The 21,378-nt window shown below is 35.7% G+C and overlaps 5 protein-coding genes across 5 annotated transcripts; 4 read left to right on the top strand and 1 right to left on the bottom strand.

Moving 5' to 3' along the window:
* Positions 1-1,621: 1,621 nt before the first annotated feature.
* LOC9318186 lies at positions 1,622-3,975 on the top strand. The gene is made up of 3 exons (XM_021027233.1): positions 1,622-2,017; positions 2,111-2,496; positions 2,578-3,975. The coding sequence occupies exons 1-3, from the start codon at positions 1,967-1,969 to the stop codon at positions 3,716-3,718; spliced, it is 1,578 nt and encodes a 525-aa protein (XP_020882892.1). The 5' UTR covers positions 1,622-1,966; the 3' UTR covers positions 3,719-3,975.
* Positions 3,976-6,552: 2,577 nt separating this feature from the next.
* On the top strand, positions 6,553-7,989 carry LOC9316370 (signal recognition particle 43 kDa protein, chloroplastic). The gene has a single exon (XM_002880257.2). The coding sequence runs from the start codon at positions 6,659-6,661 to the stop codon at positions 7,778-7,780; it is 1,122 nt and encodes a 373-aa protein (XP_002880303.2). The 5' UTR covers positions 6,553-6,658; the 3' UTR covers positions 7,781-7,989.
* A 3,312-nt stretch (positions 7,990-11,301) lies between these two features.
* LOC9316371 (transcription factor MYB12) lies at positions 11,302-15,752 on the top strand. The gene is made up of 3 exons (XM_021027234.1): positions 11,302-11,834; positions 12,550-12,679; positions 14,567-15,752. The coding sequence occupies exons 1-3, from the start codon at positions 11,702-11,704 to the stop codon at positions 15,405-15,407; spliced, it is 1,104 nt and encodes a 367-aa protein (XP_020882893.1). The 5' UTR covers positions 11,302-11,701; the 3' UTR covers positions 15,408-15,752.
* Positions 15,753-17,456: 1,704 nt separating this feature from the next.
* LOC9316372 (protein disulfide-isomerase like 2-1) lies at positions 17,457-20,107 on the top strand. Its single transcript, XM_002880259.2, has 10 exons — positions 17,457-17,839; positions 18,041-18,125; positions 18,221-18,318; positions 18,425-18,480; positions 18,792-18,909; positions 18,995-19,022; positions 19,109-19,200; positions 19,300-19,456; positions 19,541-19,665; positions 19,748-20,107. Exons 1-10 carry the CDS (start codon positions 17,688-17,690, stop codon positions 19,920-19,922), a joined length of 1,086 nt encoding a protein of 361 aa, XP_002880305.1. The 5' UTR covers positions 17,457-17,687; the 3' UTR covers positions 19,923-20,107.
* An 89-nt stretch (positions 20,108-20,196) lies between these two features.
* On the bottom strand, positions 20,197-21,051 carry LOC9316373. The gene has a single exon (XM_002882074.2). It carries the CDS (start codon positions 20,809-20,811, stop codon positions 20,479-20,481), a length of 333 nt encoding a protein of 110 aa, XP_002882120.1. The 5' UTR covers positions 20,812-21,051; the 3' UTR covers positions 20,197-20,478.
* Positions 21,052-21,378: the final 327 nt, after the last annotated feature.

Consider the following 21,378-nt stretch of genomic DNA (forward strand, 5'->3'; position numbering starts at 1 on the left):
TCCGTTTCAAATTTGCTCTCACAGTACGTAATTCTATTTTATGTTTAAAATCAACCGAGACACTAATATCCTATTTAATTATCTCGAAATAAAGACAAAAAAAAAAAAAAAACTTTGTGTTTAGTTGATTAAAAATCAAAAATTAAAGCACGATTCTTGTCTTGCTCCTTACAGCTTACAAGATAATTAAGAACCAAATCACTTTTTTGGTTAAAACAAATCATAATGTTAGAGGCCTTAGATGTTAGAGATACTGGTGATGTTACCAATTTCCCCTTAATAATCTACTTAATTACAGTAAAACCATACTTTGATGTGCCTATTGCGGCATCCATTCTATCCAATGACCTTATGCACTACTTTATTTACAGACAATTTTATAAAATTCCATAATTTTAAGTTTTTATTCCAAAATTTTTTATTCCAAAAATATCATTACTAGTTTTTTCATCAAATTACTGATTTAGTGTAAGTAAATCGACTCAGTTTTTTAAATAATCTTTTGGACACACAGAACACATATATACAGACACACGTCCATTACCCAAGTATCATGTTGGTTTGCATATACTCTAGTTTTATATATATATATAATCCGGGTAAAATTTCAATTTAAGTAAACGCATGCATGAGATACCTAAATGATAGATCATGAAACAGAATTAGGGTATATATATCCATTGTTTATGAAATTCAACGTGTTCGATATTCATCGTTGAACTGGTATAACATGCAAAAAGATAATGTACCCACTATCTAAGCATTATAAAGTGCCACTATTAGCAAAAATATTCACATGGCCAAGACTCAAACGTCGCATTACCAAAACATTACATGCTCAATTGTTGAATTTTCTAGCTAAATTGATAATTAATATCAAGGAGGAAAAATAGAGGTAAAATAATTGGCAATGATCATAATCGATATGGGTGTCTAAAAAAAAACGCAATCAGATCGTGCGACAAGGTTACAGTAATATAGATATGTTTCTTTCAAAAATCAAAACGACTAAAACGTAGAAGTTTACAGAATTAATTAACGAGTAAATAGCATGTTAGCGAATGTTCTTTAATTTATACACTAGCTAGTACTATAAATCACATCTTATTTCATCAATAGTCCAAATTAAATTTATATGGTTTAGATCATAGAGACCCTAAATATCCAAGACTAACAAATTCTAAACCTCCAAAGTTATTTTAATTAATTGGGAGTATATGATAATATAAAGTCTTGACATTGAAACGAAATCTTAGTCTAAATTACTACTTTCCCTTACAAGGAAAAAAATTGTTAGTTATATGAAATGTTGAAAAATACATAGTCACGCATGCTAAAAAAAAAAAAAAAAAAAGTTAAAAAATACATGGTCACGCATGCTAAGTATATTATTGTATTATCAACTACACAAAATAGATGTTATGTACTATACGACATCATGTAGTTAAAACCATAGACATACAATTCCAGTACAACGATCGATTGATAACGGCACCGTTAAAAAAAAAGAAAAAAACTTGTTAATTTTAAATGGTGGATGCATTCATAGGTTAAACCTAGAATGTTGTTAAGAAGACATTATTTGATTAGTTGATTGAAAAATTAGGGAATGACAGTGTGAAACCTAGAATATGGCTATGTAGATATTCATTGAAGAGAGAGAGAGAGAGTAAGAGAGAATATGTGTAAAAGAGAAAATGGTGCCAGCTATGAATTTGAAGGATCAAAGCTTTCTCTTATTAAGCTGTCATCTCTCTCTCTTCCTTATAGGGCTCTGTTTCTCTCCACATTCACGCACACAGTGTCCCTCTCTCTCTCCACATTATTAAATCACTTGTCTTTCCTTTCTTCAAAACTTGGAAGAGAAGAAGCAAGGAATTTCGAGATTTCTTTTTTTTGATGATGATTTAATCGGTGCATCAAATAAAAAGCTTCTTCCTCCAAACAAACAAACAAACAAACATCAATGGCGGACGTTAATGGCGATAAGAAGCACTGGTGGTTCACTCACAGAAAGGTAAAAGGGATCTCTCTAACTAACTTGGAAATAATTTCTCGATTCAAAGATCATCAATCATTTTTCTTCCTTTTGTGTGTGTGTCTCTCTCAGCTTGTTGATAAGTATATCAAGGATGCAACAACTTTAATGGCAAGTGAGGAGGCAAACGACGTCGCTTCAGCTCTTCCTTTACTAGACGCAGCGTTATCCATATCCCCGCGTTTGGAAACTGCGTTAGAGCTTAAGGCTAGATCTCTGCTCTTCCTCCGTCGTTTCAAGGATGTCGCCGATATGCTTCAGGATTATATCCCCAGTCTTAAACTCTCCCTCAACGACGAAGAAGGATCCGCTTCTTCTCAAGGCTCTTCCTCCGACGGACTCAACCTTCTCTCCGACGCCTCTTCGCCGGGCTCGTTTAAATGCTTCTCTGTTTCCGACCTGAAGAAGAAAGTCATGGCAGGGATTTGTAAAAAATGCGACAAACAAGGGCAATGGAGGTCATTTTTCAACTCTTTATTACTTAATTACTTTCTACCAAAACGCGGTCGTTGTTGATTTTAAAACGCTGTTTAATTCAGGTATGTAGTGTTGGGTCAAGCTTGTTGCCATCTAGGACTAATGGAGGATGCCATGGTTCTGCTTCAAACCGGTAAACGCCTCGCCTCCGCCGAGTTTCGTCGCCGGAGTATTTGCTGGTCCGACGATAGCTTCCTTCTCCTCTCCGAATCCTCCTCTGCTTCTTCTCCACCACCCGAGAGCGAGAATTTCACCCATCTCCTCGCTCACATCAAGCTTCTTCTCCGTCGTCGCGCCGCTGCAATCGCCGCTCTCGACGCCGGACTGTTCTCCGAGTCGATCCGTCACTTCTCCAAGATCGTCGATGGTCGTCGCCCTGCGCCTCAAGGATTCCTCGCCGAATGCTATATGCATCGAGCCGCAGCTTATAGATCCGCCGGTAGAATCGCGGAGGCGATCGCCGATTGCAATAAAACCCTAGCTCTTGAACCTTCGTGTATCCAAGCGTTGGAGACGAGAGCCGCGCTCCTGGAAACGGTTAGGTGTTTTCCAGACTCGCTTCACGATCTAGAACACTTGAAGCTTCTCTACAACACCATTTTACGCGATCGGAAGCTTCCAGGCCCGGTGTGGAAGCGGCACAACGTGAAATACAGAGAAATTCCTGGGAAATTGTGCGTTTTGACAACGAAAACACAGAAACTTAAGCAGAAAATCGCAAACGGAGAAACTGGGAATGTCGATTATTACGGCTTGATCGGAGTCAGACGCGGATGCACGAGATCGGAGCTCGATCGAGCTCATTTATTGCTGTGTCTCAGATACAAACCCGATAGAGCCTCGTCTTTCATCGAAAGGTGCGAGTTCACCGATCAAAACGACGGCGATTCTGTTAGAGATCGAGCAAAAATGTCGTCTCTATTACTTTACCGTTTGATTCAGAAAGGATACTCTGCCGTGACAGCGATCATAGCCGAGGAGCAGAGGAAGAACACCATTGCTCAAGCTCAAAAGATTGAAGAACGCAAACCGGTGGAAAAATCAGTTCCCATCAAGATAACCGGAAACGCTGAACCGAAACCGGTAAATTCCAATGCGTACCAAGGAGTTTTCTGTAGAGATCTCGCTGCTGTTGGGAATCTACTAACCAGGGCTGGTTTTAACCATCCAATCCCGGTTAAATACGAAGCTCTCACCTGCTAAAAATGTTCTACCAAGTCAGCGATCGAAAATGACGTTTCCGTAGATTCGTCTTCGTACAGAAAAACAAATCATTCAGCCGTCAAAAATAAGAAATATATATACATTTGATGTATGAATACAAATGAAACAAATGTATTTATGTTTGGAAGATTATTCCACTACAGGAAATTTTTGTCACTTATATCTTCTTCAATGTTCGTCTCTTTGTTTCTTCTTCTTCTTCATGTGCATATATAATGACAGAAGCTTAATTTGTTCACGTAAATTAAAATACTATCAAAACTTTTTTTCTTATTATAATTAAGCCAATGAGCTCTACTTTAGGTTTTTTCTTCTTCTTTTATTATTGAGTTCTCGAGATTTGCCTAGAAAATTAGTCGATGAGTCTGACTCACGTCAGTAATATTCGGAAGAGTCCTTATCTATAAAGTTTGGCTGCCATTTAACGGTATAGGGATGATTAATTAGGCAAATAAAATAAAGATGTCAAAAAGTGAGACTAAATAAAACTATACACTTGCTGTATAATCATATTAATACTCCTATCATGTAAAGCTCTGAATATTTATATAGTGAGATGGGGGTTGGCATTATATGGGGAAAACGATCTATTTCCCCACGAGAACTATTCACATCACACCAGATCCACACCAATCTATGATCTCGTTCTAAATATCCCTAAAAAAATATTTCTCAATCTATATCATTCCGAAACTATAGTTTAAAACTTATATCTCCCCAAAATAAAGAGTTTTCACCTAATTACCCACAAACATCGGTTTTGCTCGGTTTGTTATTTTTTAAACCGACTACTAAAACACTAAACCGAATAAAACCTAATCTAAACCAATTACACCATATTAAACCGGACCAAGAAAATCCACCCAGCCCAACTTTCTTCTTCACCCAAAAAAGACGAAAAAATTCTCTCTTCTCTACACTCATCTTCTTCGACAATCTGTTAATTCCTCTTTTCCCTTCTCATTGGTTCTTTTTAACGTATTTGATATTTCCAACAAAACTTAGAGATTCGTCCATTAATTGGGCATGGATATACTCCATTTTCTCCAGTTTGACAGAGAATTAAAAGCGACTCCAATTCGAAGCGACTCGACAAAACCCAGAAAGTCGTAATCATGCCGGAGATTCTGAGGTGGAGCTTCAGTAGATGACGGAGACGGTGGTGGCGGCGGTGACATTTGATTGGATATACTAGACGGTGGCGGTGGAGCAATTACCTTCGTGAATTGACATGAAGGAAGAGAACATGGTGGTGGCTGTGGTAACGTCTGGATATGCTATTGATGTGGAGAGATGGAGAAGAAGAAGAGGACAATGATGAAGAAGAAGATGATGGAGACGAGGTTATCTAACAATGATGGTGGATGCGATGTATGTTCGATTTTGGAAGATGATGGCAACAATCAAACAAATCTGAGCTCGTAGAGTATCATTCTTTTTCATCTTCATCCGCTGACATTTCAATATTTCATTGTCAATTTCAATCACAGACTCATCGATTTCTTTTTCTTCCTTTCAATTTCATAGATATGTGGTTTGTTTCTAATTAGGTTATGGTTTTTTGGTTCTTAGATGTTTATGAACATGGATGCTTTTTTTTTATGAGAATTTGTTTGAATTTTAGTAAATTTATGAAGTTTTCTTGACTAATTATCATGTTCAAGTTTATGGGTTAGTTTTAATTTGTATGATTTTCTCGTTAATAAACGTTTTGTTGCTTGAAGAATCGGGTGAATAAGAAGAAGATAACAGGTAGGATCATTTTGGGTCTGGTCGGATTTTAATTTGGGTTGATATCAAATTTAGGTAGTTTGGTATTCGGTTTACAAACTAAACCGATTAAATCCACACTTGTGGAGATATAAGTTTTAGACTATAGTTTCGGGGTGATATAGATTGAGAAATATTTTTTCAGAGATATTTAGAACGAGATCGTAGATCGGTGTGGATCTGGTGTGATGTGAATAGTTCTCGTGGGAAAATAGACCGTTTTTCCGCATTATCTGATAGGAACAATTTGACAAAAAAAATATATTTGATACGAACAGTAATTGTATGGTTATAATTTTCACAAAATTTATTTTTTTATTCTTTATAAAACAGTTTTACAACTACTTATTAGTATAAAATACGGAAGATGCAACTGGCCATTGCCGAATACTTTTCACAGTATATTGCTCATCAACCGCATGATGATCATCACTGGATTGCACAAAATATTTTGTGATTTGTGTGAATAATTATTTGATTAATATGTTAACTAGTATAATATCGTGATTGTTTTTATATATTATATGTTAAATATATATTTATCGTATCAAACCAGTTATCATATCAGATAAACCAGTTTTCATGTCGGTGTAGTTACACATGTGCCAAAGGTACTGTATATGATTCTCTAAATCCGGATGAGCAAATTCGTTGGCATAATGTACCACCATTAGCCATTAGGCTTATTACAAGTCCCGGGGGCGCTCTGTTGTATCTATATCGTGACATGCTGAAGGCCTTCGAGGAGACTTTCCCATTGATATTCCTGTATAAAAACATATTTTTGGTTAAAATTTCATATTTCTGTTTTAATTATATACTATACTATTCAGTAATGCTTGGGTCTTGTTCAGTTTTTACTCTTTCAAATTAAATATCCTTTACAAATTTACAAAAAAAGTTTTTTTTCCTTGTAAATTTTTTTTTTTTTTTCAAAAAAAAACTGAACAAATAAATTTGCTGCACCACATTCCACACACACATATATATATATATATATATATTTCCACGGAATTATTTTTTCAAAAATTTCTAGAGGCAGACATCTAAAAAATTTTCGAAAATGATTGGGTGGCTAAGATTTCTTATCCACTAGAAATCCAGTGAGTCTCGATAACTCTCTTCTCTGCTCTAGTCTTGTCTTCTATTATGCAAAAGGTCTTCTTGGCCATGGATACTTGTGCTCTAGTTATCCATCAGTCTCTGTCTCGCATCAAACTTTCTCCTCCCAAATCTTCTCCTTCTGGTTTCTCTCTTGAATCTTTACCGATCAGACGGATCCAGCTGTGTTTCCGAGGAGCTATATGTGCCGCCGTACAAAAAAACTACGAAGAAACGACCTCCTCAGTGGAAGAGGAAGACGATGATGATGAGTCATCGTACGGAGAAGTGAAGAGGATCATTGGAAGCCGAATGGCGGCGGAATTAGAAGCCATGGAGTACCTTATCGAGTGGAAGGACGGCCATTCTCCGTCGTGGGTTCCATCGAGCTACATCGCAGCAGACGTGGTGTCGGAGTACGAGACACCCTGGTGGACGGCAGCTAGGAAAGCCGACGAGCAGGCCCTGTCACAGCTTCTGGAGGACCGAGACGTCAACGCCGTAGACGAGAACGGCAGGACGGCTCTGCTTTTCGTGGCAGGTCTGGGGTCGGACAAGTGCGTAAGGCTTCTGGCGGAGGCTGGAGCTGATCTCGACCACCGAGACATGAGGGGGGGCTTGACGGCGCTGCACATGGCGGCTGGTTACGTGAAGCCGGAGGTGGTGGAGGCGCTGGTGGAGCTAGGCGCTGATATTGAAGTGGAAGACGAGAGAGGGTTAACGGCGTTGGAACTAGCGAGGGAGATTCTGAAGACGACGCCAAAGGGGAATCCGATGCAGTTCGGGAGGAGAATTGGGTTAGAGAAAGTGATCAATGTCCTCGAAGGACAAGTGTTCGAGTACGCGGAGGTGGAGGAGATCGTAGAGAAACGAGGGAAAGGCAAAGACGTTGAATATCTGGTCAGATGGAAGGACGGTGAAGATTGCGAGTGGGTGAAAGGCGTACACGTGGCGGAAGATGTGGCCAAGGACTACGAGGATGGGCTGGAGTACGCTGTAGCGGAGAGGGTGATCGGGAAGAGGGTGGCAGACGATGGGAAGACCATCGAGTATCTTGTCAAATGGACTGATATGTCTGATGCCACTTGGGAGCCTCAAGACAATGTCGACTCTACACTTGTTCTACTCTACCAACAAGAACAACAACAACAACAACCAATGAACGAATGATTGATTTTCATGATGATATTCTTCTCAATTTGCCTTTTTCTCATATGCGTTGGTTCGTCTCACCGGTTCGGTTGGTACGTACCGGTACATTTTCATTTTCTTTTTAGATGTTATGGCTTTTGGGGACATTTATTTGATTTTAAAAGTATACATCGTCTTAGGATTGTCTCATAGCCCATTTACCTTTAATTGGGCCTATAACTATCATATAAGTAGTTATTTGATTTTAAAAGTATACATCGTCTTAGGCTTTTCTTTGTCTCAAAGCCCATTTACCTTTAATTGGGCCTATAACTATCATTACCAACCCTACGAGTACGACGCGGTGATAACGACAACTTCTGAAGAGAGATAATGTATAACTGCACTTTGCGATTAAGGAAATTATAGAAAGATACAAAGTCTGAATAAATGACAAGAAAATATGAGTTAGTAGTATCCATTCTTCTCCACTTTCGACATCAATTTTTTTTTTTTTTTTTGACGATATTCAATGCATTGCGTCTGTATGAGAGAAATTTTGGTTTGTCAGTTAAATGGCTACACTTTTATTATTCTGAGCATCTAGATTTTCAGTGCATGTGATGTTACGTTGATGGACATAAGGAGACAAAAAGGACGGAGATGATTAGTACACAGTTTCGTTTCTTTATGTATACAACGATATATCGCCTATTTTTCCGTTTGTAATTTTCCTCTTAATTCGAGAGGGGCCTCTAGTCATGTGTCACTTACAGTGACATGAACGGATGAGAAAAGTTTCTTTTTGTAAAACGACATACGTAAATCAACTAAATAAATTAACTTAATGTAACAACCAAATAACTTTTGTACAACAGCCAAACAACAGTTATGTATATATAGATTAGAGAAAGAGAAAACAAGGAATTAGGTCGATTAACCGCGACCACCACGGCCACGACGACCACATTCGCCACGTCTTCCATTCGATTAATATACATTGATGCCAAATATATATTTTCACTGGGTTTTATACATACTATCAGACCACAAAAGACATCACGTCACAGTTTACAGTTAACAACACTACATATTCCAGATTTTGTATGAAACGTAGGTTTATATATGAGACCATTTAAACCGACAAAAATGAAGCAATTAAAGGATAGTGATATGGTTTGTAACTTTGTATTGTATGTATTTTAGTTGATGTGTGTAATTGGTTGGTAAGGTATAAATTAGTATTACGATAAATGACTTTTCTTCCTTTTTTCTTTCAAATTGAACGAATCTCTATTTCACTTTTTTAAAAAACAAATTTTAAGTTACTTAAATTACAAAATACCGAGTTTTTATATATATATATTAGAAATTAAATTGGGTTTCAGTCCAAAATTTTCTAGTTATAGCCTTATATGAAAGAAAATGAAAGAGTTGCTTTGAAAATATTGAATCCATTTTTATATTTTTTAATATTGAATAGTATGTACTAAAAGTCTTTCTTTAGTAGTCCAATCTAAATACGAACGGGAAGTACCAAAACTATACGAAATGGCAAATAATGACATGTGGGGAACACGTAGTTAGATGAGCAGTAAATGGGAAACATATTTTGATGGTTGTCCTCATATTTTCGTGTATCGAGTTAGATATGGAAACCTGTGATATTTGATTCTCAAAGATTCCATACGATTCCGTCGAATATAATTGATAGTATTTCAGTATTTTTGACTGGCAGAAAATATGGTAGACGATACAAATTGATCGCCCTAGGGTGTTGTATATATTAACAAATTTAACTTGTTTGCTTAATTAGGACCATCTGATGACTTTATTTTAAGTTCAAATTTAATGGACCTCTCTTTCTTGAACATTTTGTGCATATATACATATTACAAAGTAAAGACTTAGAGTTTTACACGAAGAATAAATTATATCTTTGACAACAAAAAAAATGAAGAATAAGTTATAGAACTTTTTTTTTTTTATTAAAATTTTTATAAGAATTTCCTTTAATTATTTTAGTACAGACCAAAAATTTTATAATATTTCTGGTAAGATCCATAATACATAAATCATCGTTTTATAGAATTTGTTGGTTCAATATTATCCTTTTTGATCTCTCAGAGTGTAATTTTCGTTCTTTAACAAAAATAATGTAATTTGAGCTTTAGAGTTCTTTTGTGTGTGTTAAGAGAATCAATACTTTTTTACTAGTTTGTCACGACATCTCATAACCTAATATCCATCATCAGGTATCAAAAGACAAAATATAATGTGTTTTTGTGACTTTAGTCTCTTTTGTTCAAACTTCAAAGTACTGTATATCGTTTGTGAGTGCACTTAATTCCTTGTGTTCTTGCGATATTTAGATTAGTGAATTTTGTGGGAATCGTTAAGAGTTAAGATGCTAACGAAAATTTACACGTGTTTACGAACGCACACGTGTTTTGTAGCTCGAACAAAAGACCATCTGGTCAACAGACTATGATCCGGCTAATTTATATATAATATCTATATATACATTTTTGGATGACTTTTAGCAAATAAATCCTGGAGTTGGAATGTATTTACGGATGAATGCCATTGGCATTAATTATTTAAATTTGAAAAATATTAATTAAAGATATTACCAACACGATTTCGAGAATCATAAATTCATATCTTCCTTAATTTTCTGAGTCATTAATGTGATAATCTTTAGGAAATATTTCTCTGTAATGGAGCAAATCAAATAGAAAAATATAATATTCGTTAAAACCGAAGCAAATACCAAATACTGTTTTTTTAAAAGTTGGGTATTTTTTCTATATATATTAGAATATATATATATATATATATATATACATATCATAGTATAGTTTGTGTATTTGTATATTTTGGGCTTGTGTTTTTTTTTTTATTTTTTGGGCTTGTGTTTTTTTTTTTGGTGAGCTTATGAGCTTGTGTTTGGGATTTATTTAAAAAATAAAAAATCAGCATCCCTTAAATATTAAATAAATAATAAGAAGTGGACCGTGGACGATTCAGTTTCTCAAATTTTAGCATTTTCTTCCTGGATTTACACAGAGTTATGTTTTGATTAGTGGAATTTTAAATTATCGGGTTTTGGTTTTTGGAATTAGTTTGATGGCATGTTCTTGATCGGTGATATCAACAATGGTTACGTTTGTTTTTTTGGAACTTATTTTGAAAATATGTCAAACAAAACTTTGAATATATGATATTTTGTTATTTTATATAGTCTACAGTTTTTTTTAATATTTAGATGTACCGAAGCGGATATCCGTAAATATCACAAAAAAATCCGGATATTCGAATTTCCGGATATCCAGAAATTTCCGAATCGAAGCAAATCACAAAATCAAGTATTTGGTTGAAACGAATCGAATATCAAATATCACAAAAATTCCGGATATTTGATTCGTGCCCAGGCCTACTACGTATTCACGTGACCATCAACAATTAAAAAAAGTGATGTCAATGATCTCAAACTTAAGCGCTCACGTCAGAGAAGAGAACCTGTGAAAGGCAAAGGAGAAGGAGATAAAGAGAAACATAAAAATATCTAATGTGTTAAAAAAGTGATGTCAATGATCTCGGCACACACTAGAATTAGTGTCTACGAGAACCACGACGAGCCTGCACGGACCGATCACGAGTCTCTCGACGGTGAATAAGCCACGACTTCAGTCTCCTTATAACCCAACGTGGCCCTTCTTACACCGCACACGTGTCATCATCTCCTTCTTCCTCAAACCCGCGAGCTCTTTAATCCTCTTTTAATTAATTAATTGTATGTCTATCGTCTTCCCCTATATATACCTAAATCAGTCGCTTTTTGCTTCTGCTGTCTGTCACTCAGTAACTTCTCTTTCTCACTTACACACTCTCTCTCTCTCTCTTTCCGTTGCTTGACTTTGTGGTCAGCGTAATAAATACATATAACCGCCGTATAAAATGGGAAGAGCGCCGTGTTGCGAGAAGGTCGGTATTAAGAGAGGGCGGTGGACGGCGGAGGAGGACCAGATTCTCTCCAACTACATTCAATCCAACGGCGAAGGATCTTGGAGATCTCTCCCCAAAAATGCCGGTAATAACATTTTACACATTTATTAACAATATCATGCAGCACTAACTTAATTTAAGCTATAACAATGTATTTATGAGAGGCAGAGTGAACTAATCGTGGTTCTTGTCGTAATCTTCATGAAACATGGATTCTTAGTCAGTTTTTTTTTTTTAATAATAAATTTTAGTAAGGTTAGAATATATAGAAGTTAAATTGCAAGCCTAATTAATATTTGTTACCATTTTATTTCAGGTCTTTGGTTTTTTTTTTTTTTTTTTTGTTCTCACAGTCACAGTCACGGTGGGTTGTGAAATGTACGTATATATAAAATGCTGCCAAGTGCATGCTTTAAAGGGTAGGGTTATGTTATAGACTTATAGTATACGGACAAATGTTTAAAATGAAATATAAACAGATGCGTATTTATGTATTTTTGTCCGTTGCATTTCATTTCAAGAATCAGATCAAAACCATATGAGTTGTTTGATTTGATTTCTAACCGCTCTTTTACTACAAGGTTAATTAATGCAGTAGTTGAGAATTTTTTTGTAGTTGTGATATATGCATAAGATATACCAATACAATGATCAAAATGCTAAGAATCTCGTGAGCAGTCACACATCAGACCTGAGTTTAAATTAATAAATACCTTAAAACTATATAAACAGATATTCTTCTTACGTCTGATTCTATATCTAAAATATGACGTGTATTATTATATTGTTTTCTGGAAAAGGATTAAAAAGGTGTGGAAAGAGCTGTAGGTTGAGATGGATAAACTATCTTAGATCCGACCTCAAGCGTGGGAACATAACTCCAGAAGAAGAAGAACTTGTTGTTAAATTGCATTCCACTTTGGGAAACAGGTACTCTATTATTTTACTTTATTTTCCAAACCTCTATTCGTTTAACTTGTTTTCATTTTCCCCCATTTATATTCGTACAAATTGTTTTTATGCAATGTATCATATAATAATAATATCATGTCGACCAAGTAAGTTAAGCTTTGTTATTAAGATGGGTTAATGACAATTATTCTCTCTATTACTTTATAATTTTCCAAAAAAAAAAGCACATTTTTATGGTTGGGAAATTTAATTTAAAGTCGATTACAGAAGTTAGAATGGTAAAAGATTATTTTATCGTAAAAAAAAGAAGAAAAAAAAAAAGATTATTTTATCGTCGTGGGTCTCTCTCTAACCATTGGGGTGTTAGACTTTTTCTCTTTTAGTTGAGACAAACTAAATGTACCCTTATTATTTCACACTTCGTATATTACATAAGCATTAATAGGAACACAGTTGATATTACACATGTGCATCTGTATTACAAGTTACAACACTTCAAATAAATCAAATACAATGACATATATGTGTTGCAAATTTTATTTTTAATAAAAACTACAAAACATAATTAATCTTCATTAAAAAGCGAGGATCTGTGTTTTTTTTCTTTCATTATTACTCAAAACGTTAAACTAGTATAAGTAATCGATAGTAGTGTCCGCTAATATAAATCCAATATTGGAAAGCGGACAAGGAACCCAACGAGAGTAGTACGAATTAGTAGTCATCGTCACTCATTATTGACAATGCTTGAGGGATTTCTAGTATATGTTTTGATTGTAATGAATAGTAATATATTTTCTAGAAAGCATGATTCGGTCAGCAGTCATATCAACATGGCAAATCATATTTAGAACTATTCTAATGATTCCCATTGGGCCACGAGGTTCTCTTATTCCCCGGAAATATATTAAATTCTATTAAAAGCATCTCTAATAGGAGAGTTCTCTCCGTGAGCTTTCCCAAATTTTTTATTATAAATTTTGAGAAAGTGTTAGATAAAAACTTGATTTTTTTAAAAAATTTTTTGTGTCCAATGGTAGGTTCTCTAGTGAGGTTCTTAGGAAAAAAAAATTTATAAAAAATTGTATATCATAAAAATTAATAATTATTGTATTTCATAAAATATTAAACATACATTATTTTCAAACATTTTTTAAAAAAGTGGAATACTACACTTAAACATATAGTTGACCATTGCGATATTTTTGCCATATATGCTCAACCAACTAAGCTTTCAATGCAAACCACGATCACGAATTTGATTTCAAATACCCATCATATTCCCGAGATTTGTAGGCATCTCTGTAGAATACGCTAAATCGACTTATTAAAGAACTAGTTTTTGATGTGATAATTTGATGTCTCCCAAAAAAAAGCTTATTAGCTAGAGAACTAGTTTTTGTGGGAAATTGTTGGAAAAAAAAAGGGAAAAACAAGAATAAGAATAGCAATAGTATTTAGGTGATCGTAAAAAAAGAAAAAAAAAGAACAATGGTATTTTTGGTTGGTGCCTTCTTGTAAATTTTGGAGTAACAATAGAAAAAACAAATAAGAAGAACAATGATAATGGAATTTTGGTGTTCTTTGTAACAAGAAAAAAAAAAGAAATCGCAATAGAGGGGAGAGAAAAGTTCCGAAGAAAACAAAATAAAACGAGACAGCTTTTTTTTTCTCTTTTGTTTTACTGCTCCACCCACTCTTTTGCTGACACGTAGGAGGTTCTCTTCATTTCTCAAAAGCATCCGAAGAGAATCATTCTCTTCTATTTTCCTCCTTTTGAATTATTTTTGGTCAATTATTCAAGAGAACCCCTAATTTTTTTTAGACAACCTCCATTGGAGGTGCTCTAAGGTTGCTTAAAATTGTGAATAGACGATTACTAATTGATTAATGTAATGCATGTAGGTGGTCACTAATTGCTGGTCATCTTCCAGGGAGAACAGACAACGAAATAAAAAATTATTGGAACTCTCATCTCAGCCGTAAACTCCACAACTTTATTAGGCAGCCGTCCATCTCTCAAGACGTCTCCGCCGTAATCATGAACGCTTCTTCAGCGCCACCGCAGCCGCAGGCAAAACGCAGACTCGGGAGAACAAGTAGATCCGCCATGAAACCAAAAATCCACAGAACAAAAACTCGAAAAACAAAGAAAACATCTGCACCGCCGGAGCCTAACGCCGACGTGGCGGTGGCTGAGGAAGGAGCATTAATGGTGGAGTTAAGTGGAGCCGAGGCTGAGCTAGGACCATGTGACTACTATGGAGATGATTGTAATAAAAATCTCATGAGCATTAATGGCGATAATGGAGTTTTAACGTTTGATGATGACATCATCGATCTTTTGTTGGACGAGTCAGATCCTGGCGACTTGTACACAACGTGCGGTGGTGATGGGGAGTTGAATAACATGCGAGACTCTGAAGGAGCCAGAGGGTTCTCGGAGACTTCGAACCAAGGGAATCTCGACTGTCTTCTTCAGTCGTGTCCATCGGTGGAGTCGTTTCTCAACTGTGACCACCAAGTTAACGATGCGTCAACGGATGAGTTTATCGATTGGGATTGTGTTTGGCAAGAAGGTAGTGATAATAATATTTGGCATGAGAAAGAGGGTCCCGACTCAATGGTGTCGTGGCTTTTGGACGGTGATGATGAGGCCACGATCGGGAAAAGTAATTGTCAGAACTTCGGAGAACCGTTGGATCATGACGACGAAAACGCTTTGGTCGCTTGGCTTCTGTCTTGATGATATTGATTGATCCGTTAAGTAATCTTTTTTTTTTTGTGTATTCACAGTTTGAATCTATTCCACGTCGCATCATATCTTCAACTTATGTGCGTATGCCCTTCTCTTCGTTGTTTGGTTTATTTTGGAAAGTTTAGGATCTAAATATTAGTCCATTAGTTAGAATTATATGTATAATGCAATAAAACTCATGGGATGCTTGTATTAGAAGGTTAAAATATTGCATTCGTTGTTTTAGTTGAAGAATTCAATTAATCTGGTATTTTTGTTTGTAACGTATTTACTATTGTCATGTAATCTAATAAAGAAGGTACGAAATGTAGGTGAACATTTGTTTGGGTTGTATATTTCTATTGACATTAAATACGCCAAATTAGAAAAGAAATCCTTTAGTCGGAAGCATAAAGTTGTATGTACCTCTATCGGAAAGTAAAATCACGTGTTCCTGAACTGGTAATCAACCTCATCTCCTTATACCTAATACTACATATCATCGTCAAACAATAGGAGTAACCACGACAACTATCATTGTTTTTCTCTTTTGATTGCCGGCCAAAAATTATTACCTCAATCATTCTGAAGCGAGTAAACATAGTTTTTTTTTCTTGTAAACCAACATAAAGCTGCATCACATGATTCACATCTGCGAATCATCAGTTCATCACGTGCCATTCAAGTGACTATTGGAACGTCAAACGTGACATGATCGAATCTTCACATTGAGTACTGTTCTAACTTCTTTGTACGAAACTCGAAACAAGTAGATATTGAATTAATATGGACGTTGGAACAATAAAATTAGTTCTTGTCCTTCTTATTGTAGAGACATGAAATTAACTTAATTCTGTAAATGAGTAGTAAGTAATCTATATATATATCTATATATATTGACAACAAATAATACTAATAGATACGACCATTCTTTTATAATCCTATATGCGACCTTCTAATGTAAATGTAATCATGGTTTAAGAGTTTAGAATCTTGAACTCCACAATTTTTTTATGAAAAAAAAAAACATTTTCAACCATTTCTAACTAGTGATTAGATGACCACTAGCAAGCATATACATCAACGACTTAATTTTTATAAACGCTATAATATAAAAGGGACCTAGACGTGTTCATTTTGTGGGCAACGGCCTACGCATTAAATTTATGTTTCGAAGATTTATGAACAGAAGGCAACTTGGCATGTAAAAATAAAGGAAAATGTTTTTTTTTTAATAACGCATAATACAGACAATAAGGGAGAAGTAAAAAATTGAAGGAAAAAAAAAGGGTAAAGTAAAAAGATCGCTTTCTCTTAATAAGTCCGACTTGGTTCCACGGTATGTGGAATGCCCACGTGATGTCATGTACTTCTACATCTTGTCTACTCTAATGTTTTTTTTTTTTGAAAAACCTCATAGTGATATCTAAAGTTTTTAAAAAGTTCCTGATATCTCTCTAAAAAAAAAAAGTTTAAACAAAGTTCCTGATATCTCTCTAAGAAAATTATTAGTATGCCTTAGCATATAATTTTCTCGACACGCAAACTGAGGACATTGATAAAAAAATAACTGAATTTATATGGTAATGGCATACTAATATATAGGATATAGTTCATACACAGCCAAACTTTTGTAATTTTATCTGTGTATTAGGAGATCTGTGTATTAGGAGAATCTTCAAAGGGAATGCACCTTAAAGTCATGTTTTTTGAGTTTTGATTTTGGAGAGAAGACTAATTTTACATTCTTTTGATCTTCCGCCGAAGAAATTATTGGCCAGATTTCAAAAACATTTCTTACTATATATCAAACTTTCAAACTTTTAAAAAGAAAATTTCAATCAAAGTCTCTTAAAATAACAATGTCAAAAAAATCTTCCCCATGTCGTTTTTGGGCTTCCTTACTTACCGTAAGCCCATTAATCAGCCTCTTATGAATGCGGATTAGATTGTCAAATTCTTAAAATAAGGGCGTATTAACGCAAGTAAAGAAAACATAGGGACTTCCTTTCTCTATTTAGGAAAAGACTTTTTCAATTGTATTGTCCGTGAAATTATGTGGAGAGCTAAGCCATTCATAGTCCGCCATGTAACCCAGCCACGTAATTAGAACACTCCATCACCGTTCGTTTTAATATGTGATTAAATCGACGATTGAGATCACGCCATGTCATTGTCTTTTTTTTGTTTTCCTTTGTATCTTCTTCTCTAAGAGAAGAACGTTTTTAATAAACAGAGAGAGAGCAGAGAGCACTTGTTTGTTCTAAAGATCAAAGCGAAAAAAAGATAATGGCGAAATCTCAGATCTGGTTTGGCTTTGCGTTACTCGCGTTGCTTCTGGTTTCAGCCATAGCTGACGATGTGGTTGTTTTGACTGACGATAGCTTCGAGAAGGAAGTTGGTAAAGATAAAGGAGCTCTTGTTGAGTTTTACGCTCCCTGGTATGATTCGGATGCGATCCTTTTTGCTCTGTAAATCTTCTGTTCGAGAAATGTTTTGATCTGTGATTGCAGTCTTCTGGATTAATAAGCATGATTTCGATTAGTATCGAGGTTTTGGAATTGAAATCGATTTATATGTTGAGCTGAGAGAGGTTATCGATTTCTCAACTTTTGGAATTGGACATGGTTTTAATTATATAGGTGTGGTCACTGCAAGAAACTTGCTCCAGAGTATGAGAAGCTAGGGGCAAGCTTCAAGAAAGCCAAGTCAGTGTTGATTGCAAAGGTCTGTCTGATTCTGTTTCTCTATTCAGCTCCAAATGTGTACCCTTAAGAGATTGATGAATGATAGATTGTTTCAACTTGTGTACTGTGGTGAAGGTTGATTGTGATGAGCAAAAGAGTGTCTGTACTAAATATGGTGTAAGTGGATACCCGACCATTCAATGGTTTCCTAAAGGATCTCTTGAACCTCAAAAGTATGCTTTTACTGTTTATTCTCTTTAAGCAGATTACTTTATTGGATAAGTTTTTGTTTATAGATAGTGAATGGTTTTGGTTTTTTTCATTCATCTTATTAAATAGGTATGAGGGTCCACGCAATGCTGAAGCATTGGCTGAATACGTGAACAAGGAAGGAGGTATGATAGTAGCTAAGCTTGTATCATTGCGGATTATAGATATTTACTTTTGTGAGAAACTTGTTTTATCATGGTTTTTGACTTAAATTTAGTTGGCGACATGTACCAAAATTTGTTTCTGGTGACTTTTATTCTCTGAGATGCAAGTGCGAAATTGCTGGAAATACACTGATTGACGTCACTTTAGGATACATGCTCGGCATTTGTTTTCTCGTACTTGTTCTCTTTATGATTCTTCTTCGATAAATTTTTCTAGTGTACTTGCCTATGTTGCAAACACCTTACATATTGTTGAACAATTATGTTTTCAGGCACCAACGTAAAATTAGCTGCAGTTCCACAAAACGTGGTTGTTTTGACACCTGACAATTTCGATGAGATTGTTCTGGATCAAAACAAAGATGTTCTAGTCGAATTTTATGCACCATGGTAACAATACTTGTTATCTCTCCCCTCACCGTCATGGTTTTGCTTTCATGCTGCTTTCTTCTAATATCAAGTTTCCATCTTCCAGGTGTGGCCACTGCAAATCACTAGCTCCTGTAAGCTCAACTATCTGTTAACTTTTAATATTAATATATATAGTACTCTTTGCTTCATAACTAATGCTTCTTCTTTATATCATCAGACATACGAAAAGGTAGCCACGGTGTTTAAGCAGGAAGAAGGTGTCGTCATCGCCAATTTGGATGCTGATGCACACAAAGCCCTCGGAGAGAAGTAAGTTGGACAAGCATTTATTTTTCTTACCAAGTTTACTGTTTTAAGTCATTTATGTTTTATAAAACCAAAACATAAAGACAAGTACCTTATATTCAGATATGGAGTGAGTGGATTCCCAACATTGAAATTCTTCCCAAAGGACAACAAAGCTGGTCACGATTATGACGGTGGGAGGGATTTAGATGACTTTGTAAGCTTCATCAACGAGAAATCTGGGACCAGCAGGGACAGTAAAGGGCAGCTTACTTCAAAGGTTCGGTAAAAACATGTCTTCTGCAGAATCACCATTTCCCACTAAATTTGATAACTTATGTTGATTCTATCACTCTCTCAATAGGCTGGTATAGTCGAAAGCTTAGATGCTTTGGTAAAAGAGTTAGTTGCAGCTAGTGAAGATGAGAAGAAGGCAGTGTTGTCTCGCATAGAAGAGGAAGCAAGTAACCTTAAGGGCTCCACCGCGAGGTATGTTAGTAGTAACGCTTAATCGATACAACTACTGAGAGTGTTGAAAGTTGTCTCTTTAATTCTTGGGCTTTCTCTATAGGTATGGCAAGCTCTACTTGAAACTCGCAAAGAGCTACATAGAAAAAGGTTCAGACTATGCTAGCAAAGAAACCGAGAGGCTTGGACGGGTACTTGGGAAGTCGATAAGTCCAGTGAAAGCTGATGAACTCACTCTCAAGAGAAATATCCTAACCACGTTCGTTGCTTCTTCTTAAAAGTCATATAGCTTCAAGAGCGCAAAGAGAATAGGAGTCGAGAGACTGTTTTGAGATTTTAAGTTTGTCAAGATCAACATCTGTGGTTATTTCTGGTTAGTTCTGAAACTCTTTTGGACCAAGTTTCTCTGTCTCTGGTGAACCAGCCATCACGGTAATCATAAATTTAAGTAAACGTTTTAATATTTCGTGCTGGCGTAATGGGCGAGGCTCGTGTTCATAGTAAGTCCGTAATGGGTCATTGAGGTATATGTCATTTTTATTTCTGTTAAGGTAAAATAAAACATTTTTCATTTGTATTATTATTCTATTCTTTCAACATCTTTAAAATCTAAACTATTTTAGTCATTGTCCATGCAAATATTAAAAAGTACATCATCTCCGTTACTGTTTCCGTCTATGAAAAAAGTAACTTGAAAGCAATGTGATATACTAGCTAATCAAATAAATTAAGTACGATTATAACGAAACATAAACAAAACAAAAAACTCTCATATTCATGTTTTTTACCCGACGACCACCGCATGCACCAAGAACAGAACTCGTCGAAAAAAAGTCAAAAACGATGAGAGCATTTGTTCTTAATCCATCGGAATCCATTCTTCACAGTCGATTTAACTTTACCTTCAACCGTATAAGCTTTATACCTCGCGATTCTCTTCTTCCTCTTCATCTCCGCATCGCTTAAACCCCAAGACAGCTTCGTCGTCGACGACGCGTTGCTCTTACGCGCCGCTACTTCTCCCGGCGGCGGCGGCGGCAATGACGGAGGATAATCCTGAGTCCCGTAGATCTGATTACTCTTACCACTCACGATTTCCGTACTCCGATCACGAGTCCCGTAGGTTCTCTGATCCGACCCGTACCCACACCCATCGTGACTATCCATTTCCTTTTACCCCGGAGCTCCGACCGGATTATTTATTTCGACTTGAGAAGAAAAAAAAAAAAAAAAAAAAAAAAGCAAAAAGTGAACAGGTGGTGACTTTATTTCTTTATTTTTTAGTTTTATCTTTGGTAAAGAATACAACTGTACACTTGAACAATGTTTGAAATCGGCAGCTGCTGTTAGTTTGCAAAACAAAATTATTGAAATATGCTAACATGCGCATATAAGAATATTAGGAAAGCAACTACTTTGTACCTCCTGCTTTAATTAACAGTCAGATCAGATCCGATCCCTCTTCTTCTTAAGTGTAGAGATAATAATCACGACATACATAATGGGCCAGGTCAGACATTAGGCCTTTTTCCGAATCACACATATGGGCCAAAGTGGATACTCCGGCATCACATAAATGACGTGAGAGGAAGAAAGAGTAGGTGTTAGTTTGTGAGTCTGTCGTCACTCTTTTTATACTTTTAAACGAACAAAAAATATGCACAAGAAGCAGCGTGAAACATTCAAATTTTGTTGGTCCTTTGTTTCTTAGTCTTAATTAAAGTCTGCATCTAT

This window comes from Arabidopsis lyrata (genome assembly GCF_000004255.2).
Source record: "Arabidopsis lyrata subsp. lyrata unplaced genomic scaffold ARALYscaffold_4, whole genome shotgun sequence".
Lineage (NCBI taxonomy): Eukaryota > Viridiplantae > Streptophyta > Magnoliopsida > Brassicales > Brassicaceae > Arabidopsis > Arabidopsis lyrata.